Source organism: Culicoides brevitarsis, chromosome 1 (assembly GCF_036172545.1).
Source record: "Culicoides brevitarsis isolate CSIRO-B50_1 chromosome 1, AGI_CSIRO_Cbre_v1, whole genome shotgun sequence".
Classification (NCBI taxonomy): domain Eukaryota; kingdom Metazoa; phylum Arthropoda; class Insecta; order Diptera; family Ceratopogonidae; genus Culicoides; species Culicoides brevitarsis.
The window spans coordinates 21,068,647-21,090,287 of NC_087085.1; the positions used below are offsets into that span (position 1 = coordinate 21,068,647).

General features: G+C 30.8%; 2 protein-coding genes across 3 annotated transcripts in view; one reads left to right on the plus strand and one right to left on the minus strand.

Annotated features, from left to right (window-relative positions):
• The window catches only part of LOC134830094 (uncharacterized), a 52,872-nt gene that overhangs the window by 2,033 nt on the left and 29,198 nt on the right, over window positions 1-21,641 (minus strand). The window contains exons 2-11 of one of the 2 annotated variants that reach the window (XM_063843466.1): window positions 18,485-18,586; window positions 14,130-14,354; window positions 12,271-12,371; window positions 11,550-11,641; window positions 8,113-8,387; window positions 7,878-8,046; window positions 7,601-7,692; window positions 3,318-3,452; window positions 3,049-3,254; window positions 2,865-2,985 (exon numbers count right to left, since the gene is read on the minus strand). In XM_063843466.1, coding sequence (XP_063699536.1) covers window positions 2,865-2,985; window positions 3,049-3,254; window positions 3,318-3,452; window positions 7,601-7,692; window positions 7,878-8,046; window positions 8,113-8,387; window positions 11,550-11,641; window positions 12,271-12,371; window positions 14,130-14,354; window positions 18,485-18,586 — 1,518 coding nt within the window. The remainder of the gene's footprint in view (window positions 1-2,864; window positions 2,986-3,048; window positions 3,255-3,317; window positions 3,453-7,600; window positions 7,693-7,877; window positions 8,047-8,112; window positions 8,388-11,549; window positions 11,642-12,270; window positions 12,372-14,129; window positions 14,355-18,484; window positions 18,587-21,641) is intronic. The other variant, XM_063843475.1, reaches the window with a different exon arrangement.
• Window positions 9,660-11,500, plus strand: LOC134830109 (esterase B1-like). The gene is made up of 3 exons (XM_063843487.1): window positions 9,660-10,496; window positions 10,554-10,892; window positions 10,952-11,500. Exons 1-3 carry the CDS (start codon window positions 9,666-9,668, stop codon window positions 11,405-11,407), a joined length of 1,626 nt encoding a protein of 541 aa, XP_063699557.1. The 5' UTR covers window positions 9,660-9,665; the 3' UTR covers window positions 11,408-11,500.

The window sequence follows — 21,641 nt, forward strand, 5'->3', positions numbered from 1 at the left end:
TTTGGGACAAAAACATGAAAAATTTTGGAACGGCCTTATTCAAATTTTTTAGAACAATATTTAACTTTGTGAAGTTTTTTGAGTATTTTAGTTCAATTTTTTTTTACTATAAATGCATTTTTAGTACAGATTTTTACTAAAAAATATATTTAGTACAAATATTAAATTTTGATGAATGCATTCAGAAATTTTTAGGACAAATTTAGACATTCAATAAAAAGTTTTTAGTACAAAACTTAACTTTTCTATTAGTAAAAATATGGATTTTAATGAAGACTTTTTTGCATTTTAGTACTAATTTAGATACAAAAATTTGGTTTTGAGAATTTTAGAACGAATTACAAGTTTCTTTAGAAAATTTTTGGGAAATAATTTTTTTATTTTTTATGAAAGCTGTTGATCATTTTTAGTAAAACTTTCGATTTTCATGAAAGCATTTGAGCATTTTTAGAGCAACTTTCAATTTTATGAAAATTTTAGTACATTTTTAATACAAATTTTGTCTCAAATTTATTTCTCGAACATATTTTAGATCACTTAGCAAAGAGAAAAATCAACCAAGTAGACAAATCTCCAATTTCAATAAAAGCAAAACTAGAAAAATTGCACCACTATTAAATTTAAGCACTCCATCTTCCCTCTAACACGACGAATAAAAAGGTTAAAGTTCGACTGAGACCAAGATTTATGTATGTAAATTGAAATATTCCTCACATAAAGGTAGACGAATGACATATAACAACGCATTATTGTTCGAGTGTCAGATGTGACAAAAACAGATTTCTTGCTTTTGCTCTCCTGCCAAGACCATCCTTTTCATCATCAATACATAATGAACAAATTGAAATGCAGAATCAGGTTTCCATGAATAATTACCTCTCGTGCCGACTCGCATCACATGCACTTTTAGCACTGGCTCGTATTGTATATGCGGGAAATATTTTATGATAAATTATGATGATGATGATGAAGAGGCTCAACAACAACAACAACAGAAGCCGTGCCAGAAAAAGTAAGATTTATCGGGAAGGTAGAGAAAAAAAAATCATTTATCATTGCACGTCAGCCCGAGAAATATTTCTTGCGTGTTTTGGTTAATAATGCATTTTGATTGCAGCACAACAACTTATGTTTATGTTAAAATTCCATGTTTTACGGAGATTTTGCATTAAAACTTTCATGAAATTATTTTAAACGGCATTTTATTGCAGACAATGCAGTCTTGCAAAAAAATGGGAGAATCCTTATCTTTATGGGTCATTTCCATTCCTTTAGTCAGATTATTTCCATAAAAAAACATAAAATGCTTACAACAACAAAGATAAGAGCAACACTGATGACGGCACGGCAACAAAATGATGCAAAAAAGGATTTTCAAACCGGATGAAAGTGCAATATTATGCTTTCAAGCTGTTCTTTTGTTAAATTTTCAATGAGGAACGTTCTTGCAAAATGGACGAGTAAATGTCTCTCAAGGCTTGATGGATTGTAATTAAATTTTTTGGCAACGAAAATTGTGTTAGGACGACAAAAACTAGAGAAAAATGTCACAACACGTTAGTAACAATTAAATAGTACGAGAAGGACAGTTGAGGAATTCGCGTGAAATGTGGCCATAAATCATTTTGGTCACAAAACAAGCAATAAAAAACTATCGCCCATAACCATACAAGCCTATTATTCCTGCCATTATTGTGATAGTACGCCACAAATTTTTATTTCCGTCACAAAAAAAATGCGTGAAGGGATTGTATGGGGATTGTTTTCCGACGCAAATGAGCGCTTTTTATAATTAAATCAGTGGAAAATCGATATTTTTGGTAAGAAAATGTCATTTTAAGCCTTAAAACGTAATAAATTTCACATCAGAGTTAAGTTTTAAAATTTAATTATCGAAATTTGTCAATCTTGAGAAATTTTTTAAAAATTTTTTATAAAGAAATCATGGAAAATAGGAATTTTAACACCTAAAATGCGAGAAATTTTAATTTAAAATCCATTTTTCAGTCCTAAGGAACACAAAAATTTATCAAAAATAGGAAATTTTCATTCTAAAATTAATTTTTAAACTTGTTGGAACACAAAAATACATCAAAGGTTAGAAATTTGAAAAATAAGTCTTCCATATTGTAATTAAAAACTACTTTAACTGAATTTTGCCATTAAAAAATACAAAGTTAATCCCTAAATTTGTATTTTTGGCCTCTAAAACACAGAAATTCGCTTCTATTTGGCACTTGTATTAAATTTTAACGTCAATTTATCATCAAATACGAAAAGTTTTCCTCAAAAAATTGGAAAATAGGAATTTTTTCATTTTAATTTTAAATCATTTTTTGAACACAAAAATTTATTATTTTCCTAAAAAATTTTTAAAGACAAAAATAAAGTTAATCATAAGGTTAGAAATTTTAACATATTTAATTAAAAACTACTTTAACTGAATTTTACAAATTAAAAAATACAAAGCAAAATTCCAAATTTGCTTCAAAAAACCAATTTTAAATCCGCAAATAACAAAAATTCCTTTAAAATTTGAAAAAAAATCGTATCTAAAAAAATTTTCTAACAGAACTTTTAAAAGAAGAGACAAATTTATGTACTTTCCAGGCCACATAAGAGAAAAATCCATCAAAAATTCAATGAAGATAAATTTGCAACACAAACTCAGTAAGTAAGTAAGTACAACGGATCGACAACAAAACCTCTTCCATTAACAAATTTGCCTCCAAGGTATTTCTCGGTAACATACAAATGCCAAACGACACACATAAATTCATGTGGGAGGACAATTGATTGTTTCCCTGTTATACGTTGTTACATTTTTCATAAACTTACGAACACATGTAGCACGAGACACTTACCATTGAATCCATTACCTCGCAATCGTTTTCGTCTGTGACATGTTTCCGGATTGCGGTTAATAGTAACCCGTACTTGGTTAGACGTTGCATCGGTCGCACAAGGATATCAGCAAGGCGTAATCTGCGAAGAAATTTCGGATATTTAATTAGGTTAATGAATGTTTGTCATTCCACAAATACTTGCCTATTGCACATCTTTTGTGATTCGCACCACGCCAAATATGCCGTGAACAAGGCGTTATTTTGATTTAGTTCCTTGCAATAATACTGACAAGTGCTTTGTTCGGCGCAGTATTTCGTGTAGGGAGCAAATGTGCTGGAAAATGTCGAAAATCCCTGCTGAAAAAAGTCGATGCACATCGGACGACCCGTCAAAATGCAGTTTTTCACCTGTGTGTCGAGAAAATTGAATTATTTTTTAATCCGCTTACACGGAGATTTATCGCAATTTACCATCGGATACAAGTACATTGACCAAAACTTCAAATTTGCCTCGCAGATATCACGAATGTTCGAAAATAGACGATTTTGATCCACTTCTGTTAGAATGTTCTCCTGTTGTATGGCTTCCAAACAAGCGAGGAACAGCTGTTTCGGATGCGGCGTGACACAGATGCACAACAAAAAAGACGAATAAATAAATTTTGCGAGAAATTGAATTATTATATTTTCGGTTTATCTCTCGACTTGCTCGATTTTCAGAGTGTCTTGTTTATTTTTGCACACACACAAAATAAAATAAAATGACGCAAAACGGTAAAATAACAATAGATTTTCGGTTGCAACACACTTCCTCTTTTGTTTCCGTACGACAATCTCGTCGTTCGCAACATTTAGTGCAAGAGATAGCGGCAGCACCGAGATTAGTAGGATGAACACAAAGAACAATTTCCTGATTGAGTTACAACTTTTGGAGCAGGAGATTTTTCTTGTTTGCAAAATTGTAAAGTCAATGAATGAGTAACAGAATCTTGTCTTGTCAATTGAATTGAATGGCTTCCGTTGTGTTTGTGCAAAAAGTGGGAAGTGCATTAAAGTGTAACATTGCTTCTTTTGTTATCGAAAATTGCAGTGAGTGGTGTCGAGTTTCCACTCGTTTTTTTTTAAGTGATCGCCCACATTTTATTTAAAGTTGGGAAATTTCTTGAGAAATTGTAGGAGTGGAAATTTCTCATGAAAGAAGGTTTTTTTTGACAACTTTGTTAGAGAAATTTATCAACATATTTTTTTCAGACAATTAACTTTGCACTATTGAAAATTTTTGGATGTTAGCAGCTAGACATTCAACAGCTGTAAATACAATTTTTGAACAAATGTTTTTTTTTGTTTAATGTAAAATATTCTATGAAACACTTATAGTTTAAAAACTTAGAGTTAAAGAGTCCTACAAGTTAAACTGTTTAAGGTAAAAATATCTACTTTTAAATAAAAATCATGACATTTTAAGGAAAAATTGAATTTTATACAAAAAGTTTTCTTATTTGTTTCTAAAATTTTTCATATTTTTTTACATTTCTTAAATGATTTAATTTTTGAGGCAGAAATGAAATATTTATTTATTTTAATTTTAAAGTCCTAATTTCATTTAGATTTTTTTAAAAAGAAAATTAAAATTATATAATTCGATTTTTATTAACTTTTTGATTTTTTTCAGACGAATAAATTTAATTATTTAACTTTTTGTTACATAAAATATTTTGATAAAGGGGAGAAGGAAAAAAAAATTGAATTTTTCATGCTAGTTCTAAATGAATTAATTTTAAGTCCATTCATTCATTAATTTTATTTTTAAAATTTTCGTCAAAGCGGAGGGGGATGATAAAAAGTCGAATAATTAAATTTAGTCGCCTTAAAATGAATTTAATTAAATAAAAAAATACATTTTTTAATTTCATGTTTTTTTTTCTTGTAGAAATTTAATCAATAGATTTAAATTAATAAAATTTAATTTTCAAGTAATATTTTTGATTTAAAAGGATTTTAGATTAAAAAAAAATCAATTTTGAACTTAATTTTTTTTCTTAAATGAATTGTGAATTTTCGTCTCCCTATTTATTTCCTAGTATAGCCATGAGAAAGTACGGAAAACTTTGTCAAGTGTATATGCAAAATTTTCTATAAAAATTTAATTAACTAATTGCTTTTCGTTCTTCTTGTTTTATTCACTTTAAATTTTTTCTCTTCGCAACACTTGACAAAAGAGTTAAATTTTAATGAAAAGCTTATTCGTTAAGGTGATTACTTACAATTTTCATTAATAATTAAATCATTCTTCATAAATTTTCTGTCAAAAACAGAAAAAAAATTTTTTTTTGATATTTATCAGAAACATCTTTGTTGATTAAAAACAATCGTAAATCCAGAGAGCACTTAAAATTTAATTATTAATTTTTCCTCGTTGTCCTTTTAATTTTCATTGTTTCATCATTGCGTGATATGAAGACATTTTCCGAGCTGTGGTGATTTTAATGAAGGTTAATTTTGCATAAAAAGGTTGGGTAATAAAAGATTCATGATGTGACCCGGAAAGGCACAATTTATCTCAAAGATTGCCTCCTTCTCAAGTATTTTTCGCAGTCAACGAGTTTGACATACGGCATCGATAAAATTTCTGGACGTTAAAAATATTTTGGACGAGTCCCAAAAAGTTGCCAAGTTCGTGATTTATTGAACTTTTTTTTTCACTCGAGTCCGATATAATCACTTAAGACTCGTGCTAAACACTTTTTTTAAGGCAGTAGGGAGGAAATAAGGAGGAAAGGTCACGTTAACCAGGTTGCGTTAAAAAATCGCTTGAAATATATCAACTCGTGACTAATTCAACTTAATAAACAACCTCTTTCGGAATCCACTTAGTGATATTTATGTTTACCCACAAGCTTTGCTTTGCGTCATTTTACATCGTGGTTCGCATGCGAAAGCAATAAGGAGATAAATTTCTGATTTTTTATCGTTTCATCGTTTTTTTCACGTCTTTCTTTCTGTTTCAGTGTCGGTGATGTTAATGCAAGGCGAAAGGAGATCTCGGTAAATTATATACCCGATAGAGCTATTACCTCCTTTTTCATTTTATTTCTTTCCGATACGTTTTTTCTTCTGTTTTTTGCTTTCTCTTGCCTTCAAAGAAAATAAAAATGAATGAATAGTAGTAGTAATGGATAATGTATTTTTTATCGATAAATTATATTTACTACTACGAATCAAAGTACGTGGGAGTGTAGAAAAAAAGGAAAAAAAAGAACGATGTTGCTTAATCTAGCGTAAAACTTTTGAGAACGTCGACTTGCAACAATTTACTCTTTGAATTTAAATCGAGAAAAAATAGTAATGTACATAAAAAAATCGACGATTTTTCATTTTCTACTCTTTTTATATTTTTTCAATATTTTTTTTATTTTGTGATGAATTTCTTACAAGGCGATTAAATAAAAATTATTAAGGCCGCTCCAAATTTTTTTTTTGAACTTTTTGTCCCATGCCCCATTTCAAAAGTCGAAAATCCAATGGGGCAAAATAAAAAAAAAGTTAAAAATTTTATCAAAAATGACCGTTTTTTGGCATATTTGCATGATTTTACAAGAAATTTAAAAAAAAATTATTTTTTTTAGCTTTTTGCATTGGAAATGATATATTATAAAGAATTTCCTTCTTTAAAAATATTTTTTCAAAAATCAGTGAACTGATGTTTTTAAAATTTTTTTTTGTAAAAAATTATTTTTCAATTTTTTAGTTGAATTGCTCAAAAATCAAATTTAAATAAGAAATTATCAATGAAGATACATTAAAAACAACGAAAATATTAATCATCGGTCAAAAATTCATTGAATATTTGTCATTTTGTATAAAAAAGTATTTCAAATTTTTTTTTTTTTGATGCCCCCCCCATTTTGAAAAAAAGGTTTTGGGACAAAAAGTTCGAAATAAATTTGGAGCGGCCTAAATGTTTATTAAAATTAAGAAAGAAAATATAAAAAAAATATTAAATTACAGAAAAAAAATTATTTAAATTTGATAAAAATTAATTAGTTACATGACCAAAATGAAATTATTTTTTTTTTAAATTAAAATCTAATTTTCTTCAATTTTTGTTAAAATTTAAAAAAAATTAAAATCATAAAAAAAAATAAAAAATCTTTGAGTAATTTTTTTTTTATTGTTTTATTTAAATTCTGTTATGGGACAAAAATTTAAATAACTAATTTTAATCGCCTTATGTATTTAGGTATAAATTTATTTTTGAACGTTCATTATTTTCTTTCCATAAATTTTTATTTAATTCATCTTTATATTCAAAAGAATATTCATATAATATTTCGAGATTTTCGATTTTTTAAGTTCATCAAAAAATTATTGATCCAATTAAAAAAAAATAATTCTAGGCTTCTTAGAAATTTATTGAATTATTTCAAAATGATGCGAGGCTTGAATTTGTTTAATTTTGACTTTTTAATTTTTATTGATTTTTTAAAGATTTACCGAAATTTTCTCAATTTATTTAATATTTACTCTGACTTTTTGGCATTTTAACAATACAAATTTACATAAATCATATTTTTTCTTCGAAATGCCATAAATGAAAGACATACAGGCAAACATTTAAGGAACAACACAAATTATTTCTTCTCTCAACCTCTTTGACGAAGGTAAACAAAAAAGGTTTCGACACCCACACATTTCTCTGCACTCTTATCGAAAATCGAGATCATGTCGTAAAAATTATGATTTTGCATACTCACGTCGGTAACAGTTTTTAACGCATGAATATAATCAATTTCCGTCGTCACCAACTCCCATATGGCAGATTGGATTTTCGTTTCCGCTTCTGTCACTGCAAACGAAAAATTTACATGCGTTTGTTATGTTTAACATTAAAAGATATTACGTTACGTCAACGATGATAAGACCAAACTTCGCACAATTTCTTGGGAATTTGTGTTTTCCCCACGCGAACGAAAATGTGTGCAGTCATGTCATCGTCAAGTCAAAGAAAAACAAAGAAAAAAAGTCTCTTACCATTCTCCTTAACTATCTCCGTCCATGATAGCGGCAAATTTTCCAAGCCATCTAATGCCTCAAGGTATTCCGGGTTATTAAAGTTACTACAGGAAGACGTTTTAGATTGCGGCACACCGTTTTTCGTGTAGCTGTTTAGCAATTCGCACAGCGTCGTTTGTTGTGGGTTCTACGAGGAAAATTAGAAAAATTTAATTGTCATTTCTTGGTAAGTTTTTTTTTTTTTTTTTTTTACTTTTGATCCGCCGAATAATTGTAACGACCATTTGGCTTGTCGCGTTTGTTGTTTTGTCTTTGTGGCGTTATCGGAATCAAATGCCTCCTCCGTGGATGCGGAGGAGAAGAAACGACTTTGTTTTGTGCGAAAGCCGACGGAAGCCGCCTTTTGCAGCGAGGAATGGGCAGTGTTGCTGCGTTTCGTGGCATCTTTTTCCGTGACAATGAGATTTCGGCCAGCGAGAGTCCCAATATCGGTGTTGCCATCCAGTCGACCGATGTACGTTGGAATGCCTGTAAGCAAAAAAAAGAAAATATAATTAAAGTGACTTAATTTGAATATTTGAATTTTTGTCACTTTTCTTCGATTTTGACGAAAAAATGTGAAAAAATTTGACATTTTCTGGAAATTTTTGATAGAAAAACGAGTTGAATTTGCTTTAATAAGACGTCTTTTATCAAAATTTAGATAAAAAAAATTAATTCACGTGACCAAAGATTTTTTTTTCTCAAAAATTTTAAATTTTTGGAGATTTTTTTTGATTTTTCTCCAATTTTGAGTTCAAATTTTAAAACGATTTAATTTAAATTTAAGTCAATTTAAAAAATTATCATTTGGACTTTTGGAAAAAAAAATTAAGATAAAAAATATTTTTTTTAATTTTTTTAAAGTTCGATAAGAAAATTATTTAAAAACTTATTAGGCCGCTCCAAATTTTTTTCGAACTTTTTGTCCCATAAACTTTTTTTCAAAATAGGGGGGGGGGGCAAAAAAATAAAAAAAAAAAGTTTTTAAATACCTTTTCATACAAAATGACAAAGTTTTAATAATTTTTGATCAATAATTAATATTTTAGTTATTTTTATGATATTTGCATTGAAATTTGATAATTTAAAATAATTCTCAGAATATTTCAAAAAATTCATAAAAATAACTGTCAAAAAATTTTGAAAAGAAATTTTTTTGAAAAAAATTTTAAAGAAGGAAATTCATGTTGAAATACTATTTTCAATATAAATATTCTTAAAAATTGAAATTTTTCAAAAAATTTTACAATATTCTTTGAAAAAATATGAAAAAAGACCAAAAAACGGTAAATTTTGATGAAATTTTCAACTTTTTTTTTTATTTTGCCCCATTGGATTTTCGACTTTTGAAATGGGGCATGGGACAAAAAGTTCAAAAAAAATTTGGAGCGGCCATATTTGACATAAAAAATTAAAATTAAAAAAATAAATATATAAACACAAATTAATTAAATGAAAACAATAATCGATTTACGGTCAAAAAAGTTGAAAATGGCAAATCCATCTTATTGCGAAAAACACTTAAAAAATTTAGCTGCTTAAAAAAAATTACGGAAAAACAACCGTACTTCGTTATCTAATCAAAAATCATCATAGGTGCCTAAAAATAGAATCAAGTGAATTCAAGTAATGATGGATGAAGTAAATAATGAACCGCTCAATTGTTTGCTTATCGACACTACACGTCCATAGACGTTGCACAAAACTTGAATATCTGCTTTATCATGTTGTTGTTTTGCGCTCAGTTTTAATTCTCTCGTCACAATGACAACATCTATCGTGCGAACAAAGTCCGGCGCTGTCAAGGGCATCGCGAAACAAACAGAATTAGGCAAGAATTATGTCTCTTTTCAGCACATTCCATACGCCCAGGAGCCAACAGGTGCCCTACGTTTTCGTGATCCTCGACCAGTGACTCCCTGGAACGACATTCTCGATTGCACGAAGGAAGGTTCACCTGCCAGAGCCTTTGATTTATTTGTGCCAGATGGTCCAAAAATCGTTGGATCCGATAATTGCTTAGGAGTGAACATTTTCACGCCAGATCTGCATCCCGCAAAACCTCTTCCGGTCTTCGTTTGGATTCACGGCGGTGGATTCACTTTGGGAAGTAGCAGTTTGATGTTTTACGGCCCGGATTACCTCGTTGAGAAAGATGTCATTTGCGTTTCGTTCAATTATCGCCTCGGAATTTTCGGATTTCTCTCGTTGAAGGATCCGAAAGTCGGAGTTCCGGGAAATGCCGGGTTGAAAGATCAAACGATGGCTTTGAGATGGATTAAGGAGAATATTTCGTACTTCGGAGGGGATCCAGATAATATAACGGTGACGGGAGAGAGTGCTGGAGGAGCTTCCGTTCATTATCACATGATATCGCCACTGTCTGAGGGACTTTTTCATCGGGCGATTTCATTTTCGGGCTCTGCGTTTAATCCATGGGCTAGTGCAAGTCAAAATTACCCGAAATATTTGAAGAAATTGATCGTTCAACTGGGATTGAAGGAAGATGCGGACGATAAATCCATTCTTGAGGCCATGAATAACATGGATCCCGTTAAATTACTCGAGCTGGACCAGAAATTGATTGATTTTAACGTAAGTTTTTAACTTTTTGATTTTTTTTTTTACTAAAATTGATGAAATTTTTTCTAGGATGGTGTCTTAGGGAATGAACTAATGTCAATTTTCATCCCGCAAACCGAACCTTATGTCTCGGAAATGTGTTTCCTCCCAAAATCCATCCTCGAATTGGGCCGCAATCCATGGAGCAAAGACTTGGATGTCATTTTCGGTGGAACTGCCAACGAGGGTATGATGCAATACATGCTTGCAGAAAGAAATCCTCATCTAGAAATGTTTTTGGAAGACCCTACGTTGCTCATTAAGCCAGAAATTCGTGAAAAATTAACCCACGAAGAAGCAGTTTCCAAAGGTCAAGCACTCAAATCACTATACTTCGTGAACGACGATCTCACCGAGTGCTTTGTCGAGGTAAGAATTAATTTTAATGATAGTTAATTACACCCTTGACTTAATTTTATGGCTTTCAGTACTCGTCGGAGCGTCTATTCTGGCACGGAATTCATCGCGCAATTATGCAACGTCAAGTCGGCAACGGTAAAGGTCGCACGTTCGTGTATTATCTTAACATTGAACCATCTGTCGATACACCCGGGTATTACGAATTCTGTCGGAAACTCTCGAAAATTCCACATATGAAGGGAATGAGTCATGGCGAAGATTTGCCACTTTATTTCAAAACGAGTTTTGCACCAAGATTCAAGCCAGGAGACGACATTTATCCCGCGCAACAAGCATTTTTGACTTTTATCACGGATTTTGCGAAAAATGGAAAGCCCAATGGATGGACACCACTGGAAAAAGGCGAAACGAAAAATGTTAAGGCAATGGAAATTGATCAAAAATCACACGAAATGCGAGATTTGAAGAATTTACACAAAATTAGGGTTTGGGACTCGTTGTACGATCCAAAAGAATTGATCTAAAATGACTTTTTATTGGAAAAGATGACCGAATAATGTAATAAATTCATTTTTTAAAACACAGAATGAAAATAAATAATGGGATTTTCTATGAATTTCAAGTCAAGGTGATTAAAGCAAAATGTCATCCATTAAAAGTACTTACCTAGTTCGTACTGGTTGTGCATTCCATTGTCAATAATACTAATTTGTGAAAAGCTTAAACTTCTATGACTTAATGCAGGTAAGAGTGAGTCTCTGTTTCCATTAAAATCCGATTGGCAGGTTGGTGGAAAATAGAAAGAAAATGGATTTTTCATTAGAAATATTGCTTTTTAAAAAAATTTATTTAAAAAAAATATGGTATTTTAATAGTTTTATAGGTAGTCTGTCAATGCGAGTTCTGCAGTTCAAATAAAAAATAAATAAAAAATTTATAAAAAAAAAATAAAAATAATTTATAGCAATGAATTTTGAATTAGTTAGTTTTAATAAAAAAATAAATAAACTGATTGAAATTAAATTTAACATATTATTTTAATTAATTTAAATAAATAAATTTTATTTATTTGATAAAATTATTTTTTTTCTTTAGACATTTTTTCGTTTTTTTTAACTTTAAAAATATTAAAATTAAAAAATTAACATAAAAATAAATTTATATTCAAAAATCCAATTTTAGATTAAAAATTTAAATAAAAATGCATAAAAGCAAATAATAACTTTATATTAAATTTTTTATAAACTTTTGGTATATATGTCATTTTTTATTCAGCAGCAATAAAAATTTATCAAAAACATGCAGAACTCTGTGGTACGAAATTTATGGAGATAAAAACTAGTAAAATCATCATTTTATTGCATTTTTTGTGCAACGAGAAACTTACGACAAATAAACGCCTTTTGTTGCCGGTATAAAAATCTCGTCCTTCTCGCCAAATCCATTCTCCGTGTCAAAACAAACGGAAAAATATTCCGAGCTCGAAATCTGCAATGCAAACATAAAAAGAGAATTTGAAATAAAAATAGACACCAAAGAGTGCGAGACAAAACAAATAAAAACATTCAAAGAAAGAATAAATAAAAAAGAGTTGACAACTTGTATCAAACAATGGAACATTTTTTTTTGTTCTTTTTCATTCATCAAACAATCTGTTTGTTTGTGTTGTTTGACAAAAGTTCTACGAAACGAAACGAAATGAAAATGCGAAAGACAAAGGAAAAACTCGAAGGAGGGTGATGTCGAGGTGTTTGTGTATTAAATTTAAATGTCTCCTTGCTTTTTGCTTTAATTATTCCATTAAAGCGGCATGAAGGATTTCCAAGGTGGAGACGTCTGGTACAAAAACTAAAAAAAAATATGTGGAGGTACATAAAATATCGCGCTCGAGGCAAACTAAAAACAGTAACAAGAATGAGGGAAAAATAACATAATGTATGCTCATTTTGTTTTTCGAAGGAGAAATATTCAGAAGGTGTGTGTAACATAAAAAGCACCTGTTTAAATTTCTATTTTTAGCTCAAGAGAGAGAAAGAGAGAGTACTAATAATGCTTAAAGCTATAATGTAAAGGCAAGAAAGTCAAGTAATATGTTACATCCATAAGTATGATAAACTTCTTTCTGGAGAATTAAATTACCAAACATGAGTGCACTACAAGAATATTTTGCATAAAAGTTGTGAAAGCAATTTTTAATATGGATGTGGAAGGAATAAAAAATGGTTATTGATCGATTTGTTGGGAAAATTAAAAAAAAAGAATATAAATCAAGTTAAACAGGTAGAATTATTGTCAATATTGGCCATTATTTATTTTAATACAATATTTAATCGGCAATAATCATAGCTTAATTTGCAGCAATTTGTTATTATTTTTTTTAGTCATTGGCAGCAATTGATGAAATTTATTTTCCGCGTATTTTAATAAATTATTTTAACGGTCAAAAATTTAACTATTTGGTTATTATTTTTTTACTAAAATTTTAATTCTTTTTAAAATTATATTTCTTTTATTTTTATGAATATTTTTAATTTAAATTATTTTTTTTTAAATTTAATTTAAAATAAATTTTTGAAACAAATTTAATTTTAAAAAATCAAAAGTATAATTTTCCCAATTTAATTAATTTGTTAAAATTTATTTTTTTTTAAATCTGCTAATTTGTGAAAAATTTTTTCAAAACTCGATAAAATAATATTAATTAAAACTAAGAAATTAAAAAAAAAATAAAAAAAAAAAACAAAATCATGTAAATTGATGACTGTCAAAATTATTGTAATTTTTTAAATATTTATGAAAATTTAAATAAATATGTTAAATTAAAAAAATTTCTTGCTGACAGACCAAAAAACTTTGTAAAACGAAATTACGAAAAAATTAAAAAAAAAATCATTGAAATTGATATGGGCGGCAATTAAGCCAACTGTTAATAACAAAAACGGCAAATTTATCAATAATGAAAATAAAGCGAAACAACAACGCGAGCATCAAATCATACATACGTGATAAATTAATGTTATGACTCTTTGAAAAAAAAATTATGTGATTGGAATTTTTATTGGATCAATAAATTAATTTATAATCAATAAAAAAAAATATTTGGATATCCATTTTTATTCTTTTTATTATTTAAAGAAGAAATGGAGCACGCAATTGCCAACTAATAAAATTTTTAATAAAAATATTTACAAATTGCACATAAAAAAAATTTAGAAAAAAAAATACATTCGATCCTTCTAAACTCACTTGACTGCGAATGAGCATGGGTTTCTTGACGCTGCGATGCAAAAACGACGAGGATTTCTTTTTGATGGGCGTCGCAATTGCAATCGGGCGCGATGACGGGCTAATTAATGGAGTTGTCTTTGGTGATGCAACACTTAATTGCTTCTTGTGTCGACTACACTCGCTGTTTCTTGTGCCGCCGACGTTATCGTTTTCAGTTGACGGTTCACGTGATAATTGTTCAGTCTTTTGGTTGCGATGTGATACGGGAAAAGTAAACAGAAGAAGATAGAAGAGAGGAGAAAGAAAAACAGAAAAAAGATAGATTTAAATTTTTTTTTCTACATTAGAGATTTAAAGCTGTGAAAAATGCTGCTTGTGACAGAACTCAACGAGATTATCTTTACAAAAATATCGATAAATAAAATGAATGGAAGCAAGAACTAAGCCTAATATGTCTCCATATGTCGCATGAGAAAAAGGCATGCAAGCAAAAAAATATATTGATGTTTTCATTAATGTTGTCATGTGAACAGATGTAATATAATAACTTTAATACCAGTGTAGTTTGTGGCAAGCAGATATACTATAAACCTTGGCATTCTTCTTCTCGACTTTTTTTTTGACAATCATGATAACAATATAATAATAGAATTATTATTGAGGGTATCTTATACCCTACGGGCGAAACGCGGGTGAGATTGACCCCTTAAGAGTCTAATTGACCCCTAAAGAGTCGAATTGAGCCCTTAGGAGTCAAACTGGTACCTTAAGGGAACATAGAATTTACTTAAGGGGTCAATTTGATTCTTAAGGGGTATATTTGACTCCTAAGGGATCTATTTGAATAAAAAAGGGTCAATTAGACTCCTAGTGCGACCAATTTGACTCCTAAGGGGCCAATTTTACTAATAAGGGATTCCATTTGACTCCTCAGGGGTCAATTTTACTCCCAAGAGGAACTATTTGACTCCTAAGGGGTCAATTAGACTCCTAAGGGATTAATTAGACTCCTAAAGGGTCAATTCGACTCCTAAGGGGTCAATTTTAATCCTAAGAGGCACAATTAGACTCCTAAGGGGTCAATTCGAATCCTAAGGAGTCTTTCTTATCTCTGACGGGATCAATCTCACTCGTTTTTCATCCATAAGATGTATACTTTGTGTGGGTTTGTGGATGATGGTTTATCCAGCAACATTATTATTTTGTCATCATCATCAAAATTTTTTTTTGCCAGTTCGTTCCTGCTTCGGTTTTCATTCTACTACAAATGTCAAACATATAATTATAATCGACAGAAGCGTCGTATAAATTTTTATGGCACTCGAGTTATAGTTTTCTCCCCCCAGAGCGGCATTCAATGTTAAAAATATATAATGACAGGTGAGCGATGTTACTTCAGGTTCTTTTCATGTCCGTGTCAATGTTTGCTCGTTCGTGACTTACTCTACACACACACACACATATAGAAACTAGTAAATATTTAGCTGGAACAGACTCACTCGGAATTTAGCATCGCGCTGTAACCGCGCTCGAATGCCTCACAGATGGATCGAATAAAATATGACCAAAAATTATTACTCTCTCTACACATTACATTTATGGGAAAAATTATTGTTATTATATTACGGAATATCATAATAATAATCTAAACGATAATATCCAACATTATACATATTTTTTGCTTGATGATATTTTGTTTTCGAAATGTGACATAAATTTGATCTCATATTAAGTTTTAGGGGTTGTTTGCTGTGAGTGGCAGTTTGATAGGGGATCAACGTTTAGCATTTTTCGTTGTTTGTTGCTGCTGCATGTATTTTATGATGGTGCTTAACGCAAAAGTTACTTGATAGGGGATGAGGTAGGTTTGACATATAGTGGAAAAAAAGGTCTAGAAGGCAAATAGATCAAGTATTGGGAGCAACAGGAAGCGTTCAAGGTCAGTATATACATTAAATTGTTGTTTTCGGACTTTAAATTTGATTTTTTATCCCTTTTAGTACAAATATGTCTTCATAAAAAGCAAAAACGGAAAGTTTAATGTAAAACTTAACGTATCATATGCTTAACTTTGATAAATCTGGGTAAGAAACTGTATCGTTAATATTTAAAAATACTCATTTGTCATTCGTTATGGTTAATATATCAACAATTCATGAGTTTTTTCATCGAAAATTAACTTCATCGACGTAAGAAAATTGCTTACAAAATTTGAATCATCGGTTTTCAAATTGTGGTTTTAGTCATTAGTTGTTCTAAAAGGATTTTCGTTGAAATCTGGGTAATTTTCAAACTAACAATGTTTAGTTTCTGGCTTTCTGGTTTAGTTTTACTATAATATTCAAAATAAAATGCGAGACGTGGAAAATTGATATTCTTTTCTGAAGCAATGGTAGGTTTGCGGGCATATGTTTCTTAGCAAAAAATTATCTACTCGAGATAACAAACAATTCTAGTGAAAAAAAAATTTCAAAAAATTTCACCTCAACTTCGATTTTTGGCGATTTTCAAGCAATTTTTGAATTTTTGGTCGAAAACCAAAATTTAAAAAAAAAAATTACTGTGTATTTTTCGAATATTTTTAATTAAAAATTAATTTAAAATCTAAATCAATTTTTTTTTTAATTTTAAATATTTTTTTATCTATTTTTGTTAAAAATCGTTTAAAAAATGTGGTAAATACCTGTAAATACTGAAATAATTTTTCGAATCTCTCACGAAAATTTCCAAAAATATTATGACGATAAAAAAATTATATTAACATGAAACTTTTTTGACTATTGTATTATCCTTAATAAGGGGCTTAGGCTTTTCGTCAAATTTTAATTTTTTTCATACTAGGTATAAAAATAAATTATTATGTGGCGTTACTTTTTTAATATTCACTAAATTTCAAAATTTATTTTTATTCGATTTTTATAAAAATATTTAAAAAAAATCAGGAAAAACTCAAGATTTTTCTAATTTATTTTAATTATTAATTGAACCCACAAAATTTTTACCTAAATAATTATTTAAAGGTTCTCAATTCGATCTATTTTAATATTTCAAGGTGTCGAATAACGAAACTTTATATATGATTTATTTTAATGCCATTTTCTGACTATCACACATAAAATTTCTCACCAGAGATTTTCACACATGTCAATTTGACATCAAATTCATTCGAAAAACACGAATCTAAAGAGATAAAATGCTTGAAATATTTCTCAAAAAACAAAACAAGGTCTCTCTGGGGATCACAAAACATTCATCCTTACCAAAAATCGTTCACATTGACTGACACTTTCATCCAATTCATTCCGAATTACTAACCCATTGAATGCGTTGCAAAGGGATTTCACGATTTAACTCACCGAAACGTTTCCTTGTTCTTGTTCCATTCTCCTTTTCTTTTCGTTAATAGAACGAAAATTCTTGCTAAGCTATGAAAAAATTGATTTTCCGTCACTTTTTAGAACAAAAGCACACAACGTTGTAAATATTTAGGTAAAATTACAGGAAATTATGATGGATCATACTCCGTAACACAGAAGGAGGCCACGCGTTACATTAATGCGAATTCATGTTTTTACTGTTAATTTGAACTTCTATGCAAGTCATATAAATAAAAAAAGAAAAATTCGCGTTTATTTTCTTCATTTATATGCATAGCCGAGCTCGTCGACTGCTTTTTTAGGCATTTCTTTCGGCTTTTCCGTTTTGATTCGTTTTTTATGGTGTTCGCATTACGGGTGGGTGGGTGTAAAAGGTCATGTCATGCCGCGAAAAACACAAAGGAGACTCATTTAACCTTAATACTATTATTATTGCCTACCCAATCTATGTCGTAGGTTTTTTGCTATTTTCGAACTCATGACCACAAAAGTGCCTTGGCGGCGTGTGTGTGCTGTCAAAAAATTGCAGCAATATTGATTTTGAAGTTCGTGCATAATGTATGTCGAACAAGAAAAAAAAAACACGAAGGGATAAAAATCGCAGTGTGTGAAAAGCGAAGAATTGTGTTTTTGAAAGGTCAGACAACGGGATTTCACGCTGTGATTTGTCATTCAAAAACAGCAAAAAAAATCACTGAACCATAAAATCAATTAAACTTTCACATATCGTTCGATACACTATTATTTGATTGTGAATAAATGGACAAAGCCACATAAATCAATCACTAGTCACTGGCATGGAGAAAAATATTGGTATCACTTTACTCGGAAATAAATCTCACACTCGTCTGCTTCTCACACACAGAAAAACTTTTCTCGATAAATGTGCATATTTTCCGAATAAAATATGAAAAATTGTCTTCGGAGAGACGTTTTTCATGCATTTTTTGCGTTGGCATTTTCGCTAAAGGTCACTTCGCCGAAGGTCGGGCTTACCTTTTGATTCGCGGTGGCGGCGGAGGAATTGTTGATGTTATCATCTTCGGTACGAATTTGCGGCTCCAGCTGATCCAAATGCGTCAAACTCCGTGATTTTAGCTGAAAAAAACGAGAAAAATTAACGAAAAAGGCAAGAAAAATATTTTAAAAGGTCACAAATTAAAGAAGGAAAAAGAACAATCAAGTCATCGTCTTAATTACCCACACTTTCAAACCGTCGTCGTCGTAGTTGCCCCACAAACAAAAAAAAAAATAAAATAAAAGAGAACGAGAACAAAAAGAAAATAAAAAAGGAGGAATTTAATAATCATTAAAGGAGAATGAGAAGTGACACATCATTATATTCCATCTATCTGCTATTTTATTCACTTTTCCCGTTGTTGCCTTGTCGTTGCTCCGAGTGTCGACTGGTGACATGACATCGCTCGCTCCATAGGAAACATAATTATATTTACTTTTCTATTTATTATTATTAGCAGTTCATTGTTGTTATTTTGCTGCCGCCCCGTAGGGCATGCTGCTGCTGCGTACGCAAAAAGGGTGTGAGTAAGACGACTAAGAAGGCGCACATGACGAGGTAAATGGTCTTTAATTGAATTTCGAGAGAAGTGTCCTTTCACTGCAATAAATTACGGATTTCTGGATGGCTTTAGGAGTTAACTAACGGGAAAACCTCTTACTGTGAGTGACAGTCATGCTGACAACCTGTGATTTCAGGACACTTTCCTGCCATCGTTTAAATGTGACAAATGGTTGTTTTGTAGTGTTAACTGATTTTTGCTTGACGCTGAGTGATGTTTTTCAATTCAAATAGCTTTTTGATTTTAGAGAGATTATTCTTTTAATTTTTAACTAAATTTAATCACAAAATACGGTTTAAAAATTTTAAATTTTATTTTCGAGATTTTACGAAATTTTTATGATTTTATTAAGATTATTTACTGATTTCTTACAAAAATCTATTTTTTTTTTTTAATATTTAAAATAATTTTTGAATTAATTAAGCGGCCTAAGTTTATTAAATTTTTGTTTTTCACGGATGTATAAAAATAATTTAAAAAATTGAAAAAAAATCCTAAGTGGAAAGTTTGAGCTGTTAATAAATATTTTTTAAATTTTTGTATTTTCAGGTAATTTAATTGATAATGATATAAAAAAAATTATGAAAATTCAAAAATAAAAAAAAATATTTTCAGTTATTTTGTGATTTAAAAAAAAACCTAACGAACGAAGTTAAAAAAAATATTAAAAGAATTTAATTATTTTTTTATTTTATCCCATCACTTATTGCGTTAACAGACTTTTTCTCAAAAAAAAATCAAGAAAATATGAAAATTTATTTGATTTCATATTACACAAAAAAGTCTTAATTTTTTAAATTCTTCAAATTTTTTTACGAATAAAATCAAAACACCAAATATTTTGGGTAAAAAAAGATTCTCCGCACTCGAAATAAAAAAAACTTTTGATTTCATAGTTCAAAAAATTTTGATCAAAAAAATCGTAAATCTTTAAAATTTTCTGTAAAAATACAAAAATTTTAATGGAAATGTCAATTCAAAAAACAACCGTTGAAATTTGAAATTCGCTTTCTGCTAATTCAAACCTAACAAATTGAAAATTTTCTCCGCATACCTTTCTTCCATTTAATAATCTGCCAAAACAAAACTCAAAAGTATCAATTCTTTGTTTTATTAATTTCCCAAATGAATTGGGAGGAGATTCGAATATGAAGTGAACGAGGTCATTCTCCAAAACAAAAACAAAAGAAAAAATTTCATAATAAAAAAAGGGAATATAACAGCAACAAAATTCAATTTGGAGAGTGCCAAAAACGAGAAAAGTGCTGTCATTAAAATAAATTGAAAATTATAGAAAATTACTTGAGATCTTCTTTTGCTACCCACTACCCACTTGTCGAGAGTGTATGACAGACATCAAGCTCAAAATATTTTGATTGAATTGTTTTTAAAGCCAGTCAGACGTTAATAACACTCATTTTATAATTGTCCTGCAAGCAAAAAAGAAGAAAAAATGGAGACGCCCGGCTTTCTTACCTGAAATTTATTCGATGGCGGCGAGACAACTAAGCAAATTTTCATCGTGGCCCTGAGAAACTCCTCACGTTTCGTGCAGGGTCCCGCGGGAAATGGAAATGAGTTTGTATTATTATTTGTTGCATTCGTAATTTTATTGTTATTGTCACTACTAAAATTATTGTTGGTTGCTGATGTGTTGTTATCACAATTCGTTTCGGTGACTCCGCCGCCGCCGTTGTTGATTTCGTACAAAAAGGGGTTCTTCTGGTCGTCGTGTTGCGGCGTACTGCGTTCCTGGTCGATGAGGTGCTGTTCGAGCGAGGAGAAAAAGGGATTAGTTGGCGACAACATCAACGTATTCGGCATGGATTTGGACATGGATTCGGATTTTTGGTCAGCGACGATCGTGATTGGGTTCGAAACTGTTGTTGAGGATGGCGGCGACGAGACAATCGATAAATGTGACTCGCTAACGGGACTTCCGCCACCGCCGCCACGTGCCGTCTTGATTGTTGTCGTGTTGTCAGTGATGATTGCGGAGGCAATGGAAGCGGTGGGTGAAAGATGATTTCCAATTGTCACGCTGGAAGAGTTATTGCTTCGTTGGTCCGTCGTCGTCGTCGATTCGATGCGTTGGATGAGTTCGTGTTCCACGGGCGACGTCGTCGAGTTGTTGCAACACGCGAGCGAAGCGGAGGAATAGGATGACGGCATCTGTTTCTGGTCGAATTTCATGGTGGGACGCGTATGATGCCGACAGGAAGCATTTCGTTTGACGTTGCACGGCGATCCGGCGGAAGAAGTTGCTGCCGATGCGGAATCGGAACCCGTTGATGTCGTTGTTGTGGTGGTGGTGCGACGCCCAATCGAGCTCATCAACTGCTTTTGGAGCGACGTGAAAAACTCGAGACGACGAATCGTTTTGTTGTCGTGATGTCCTATGGAGCCGGAACGATGATGATGATAGGCAGGCGTTGTCGTGTCAGCTTTGCCGCTGCTTGGCTCGGTGGCAGCGACATTGTCTCCAAACCACGACTGATCGGAACTTCGCACTAGTTTACGATGCGCTCGTTCATTTCGTTGTACGTTCTTATTATCCATCCTTTCGTTTTACC

Coding starts and splice junctions, on each gene's coding strand:
- LOC134830109 (XM_063843487.1), top strand. CDS start 9,666: ATGACAACATCTATCGTGCGAACAAAGTCCGGCGCTGTCAAGGGCATC. Junction 10,497..10,553: donor AGAAATTGATTGATTTTAAC/GTAAGTTTTTAA, acceptor AATTTTTTCTAG/GATGGTGTCTTAGGGAATGA. Junction 10,893..10,951: donor TCACCGAGTGCTTTGTCGAG/GTAAGAATTAAT, acceptor TATGGCTTTCAG/TACTCGTCGGAGCGTCTATT.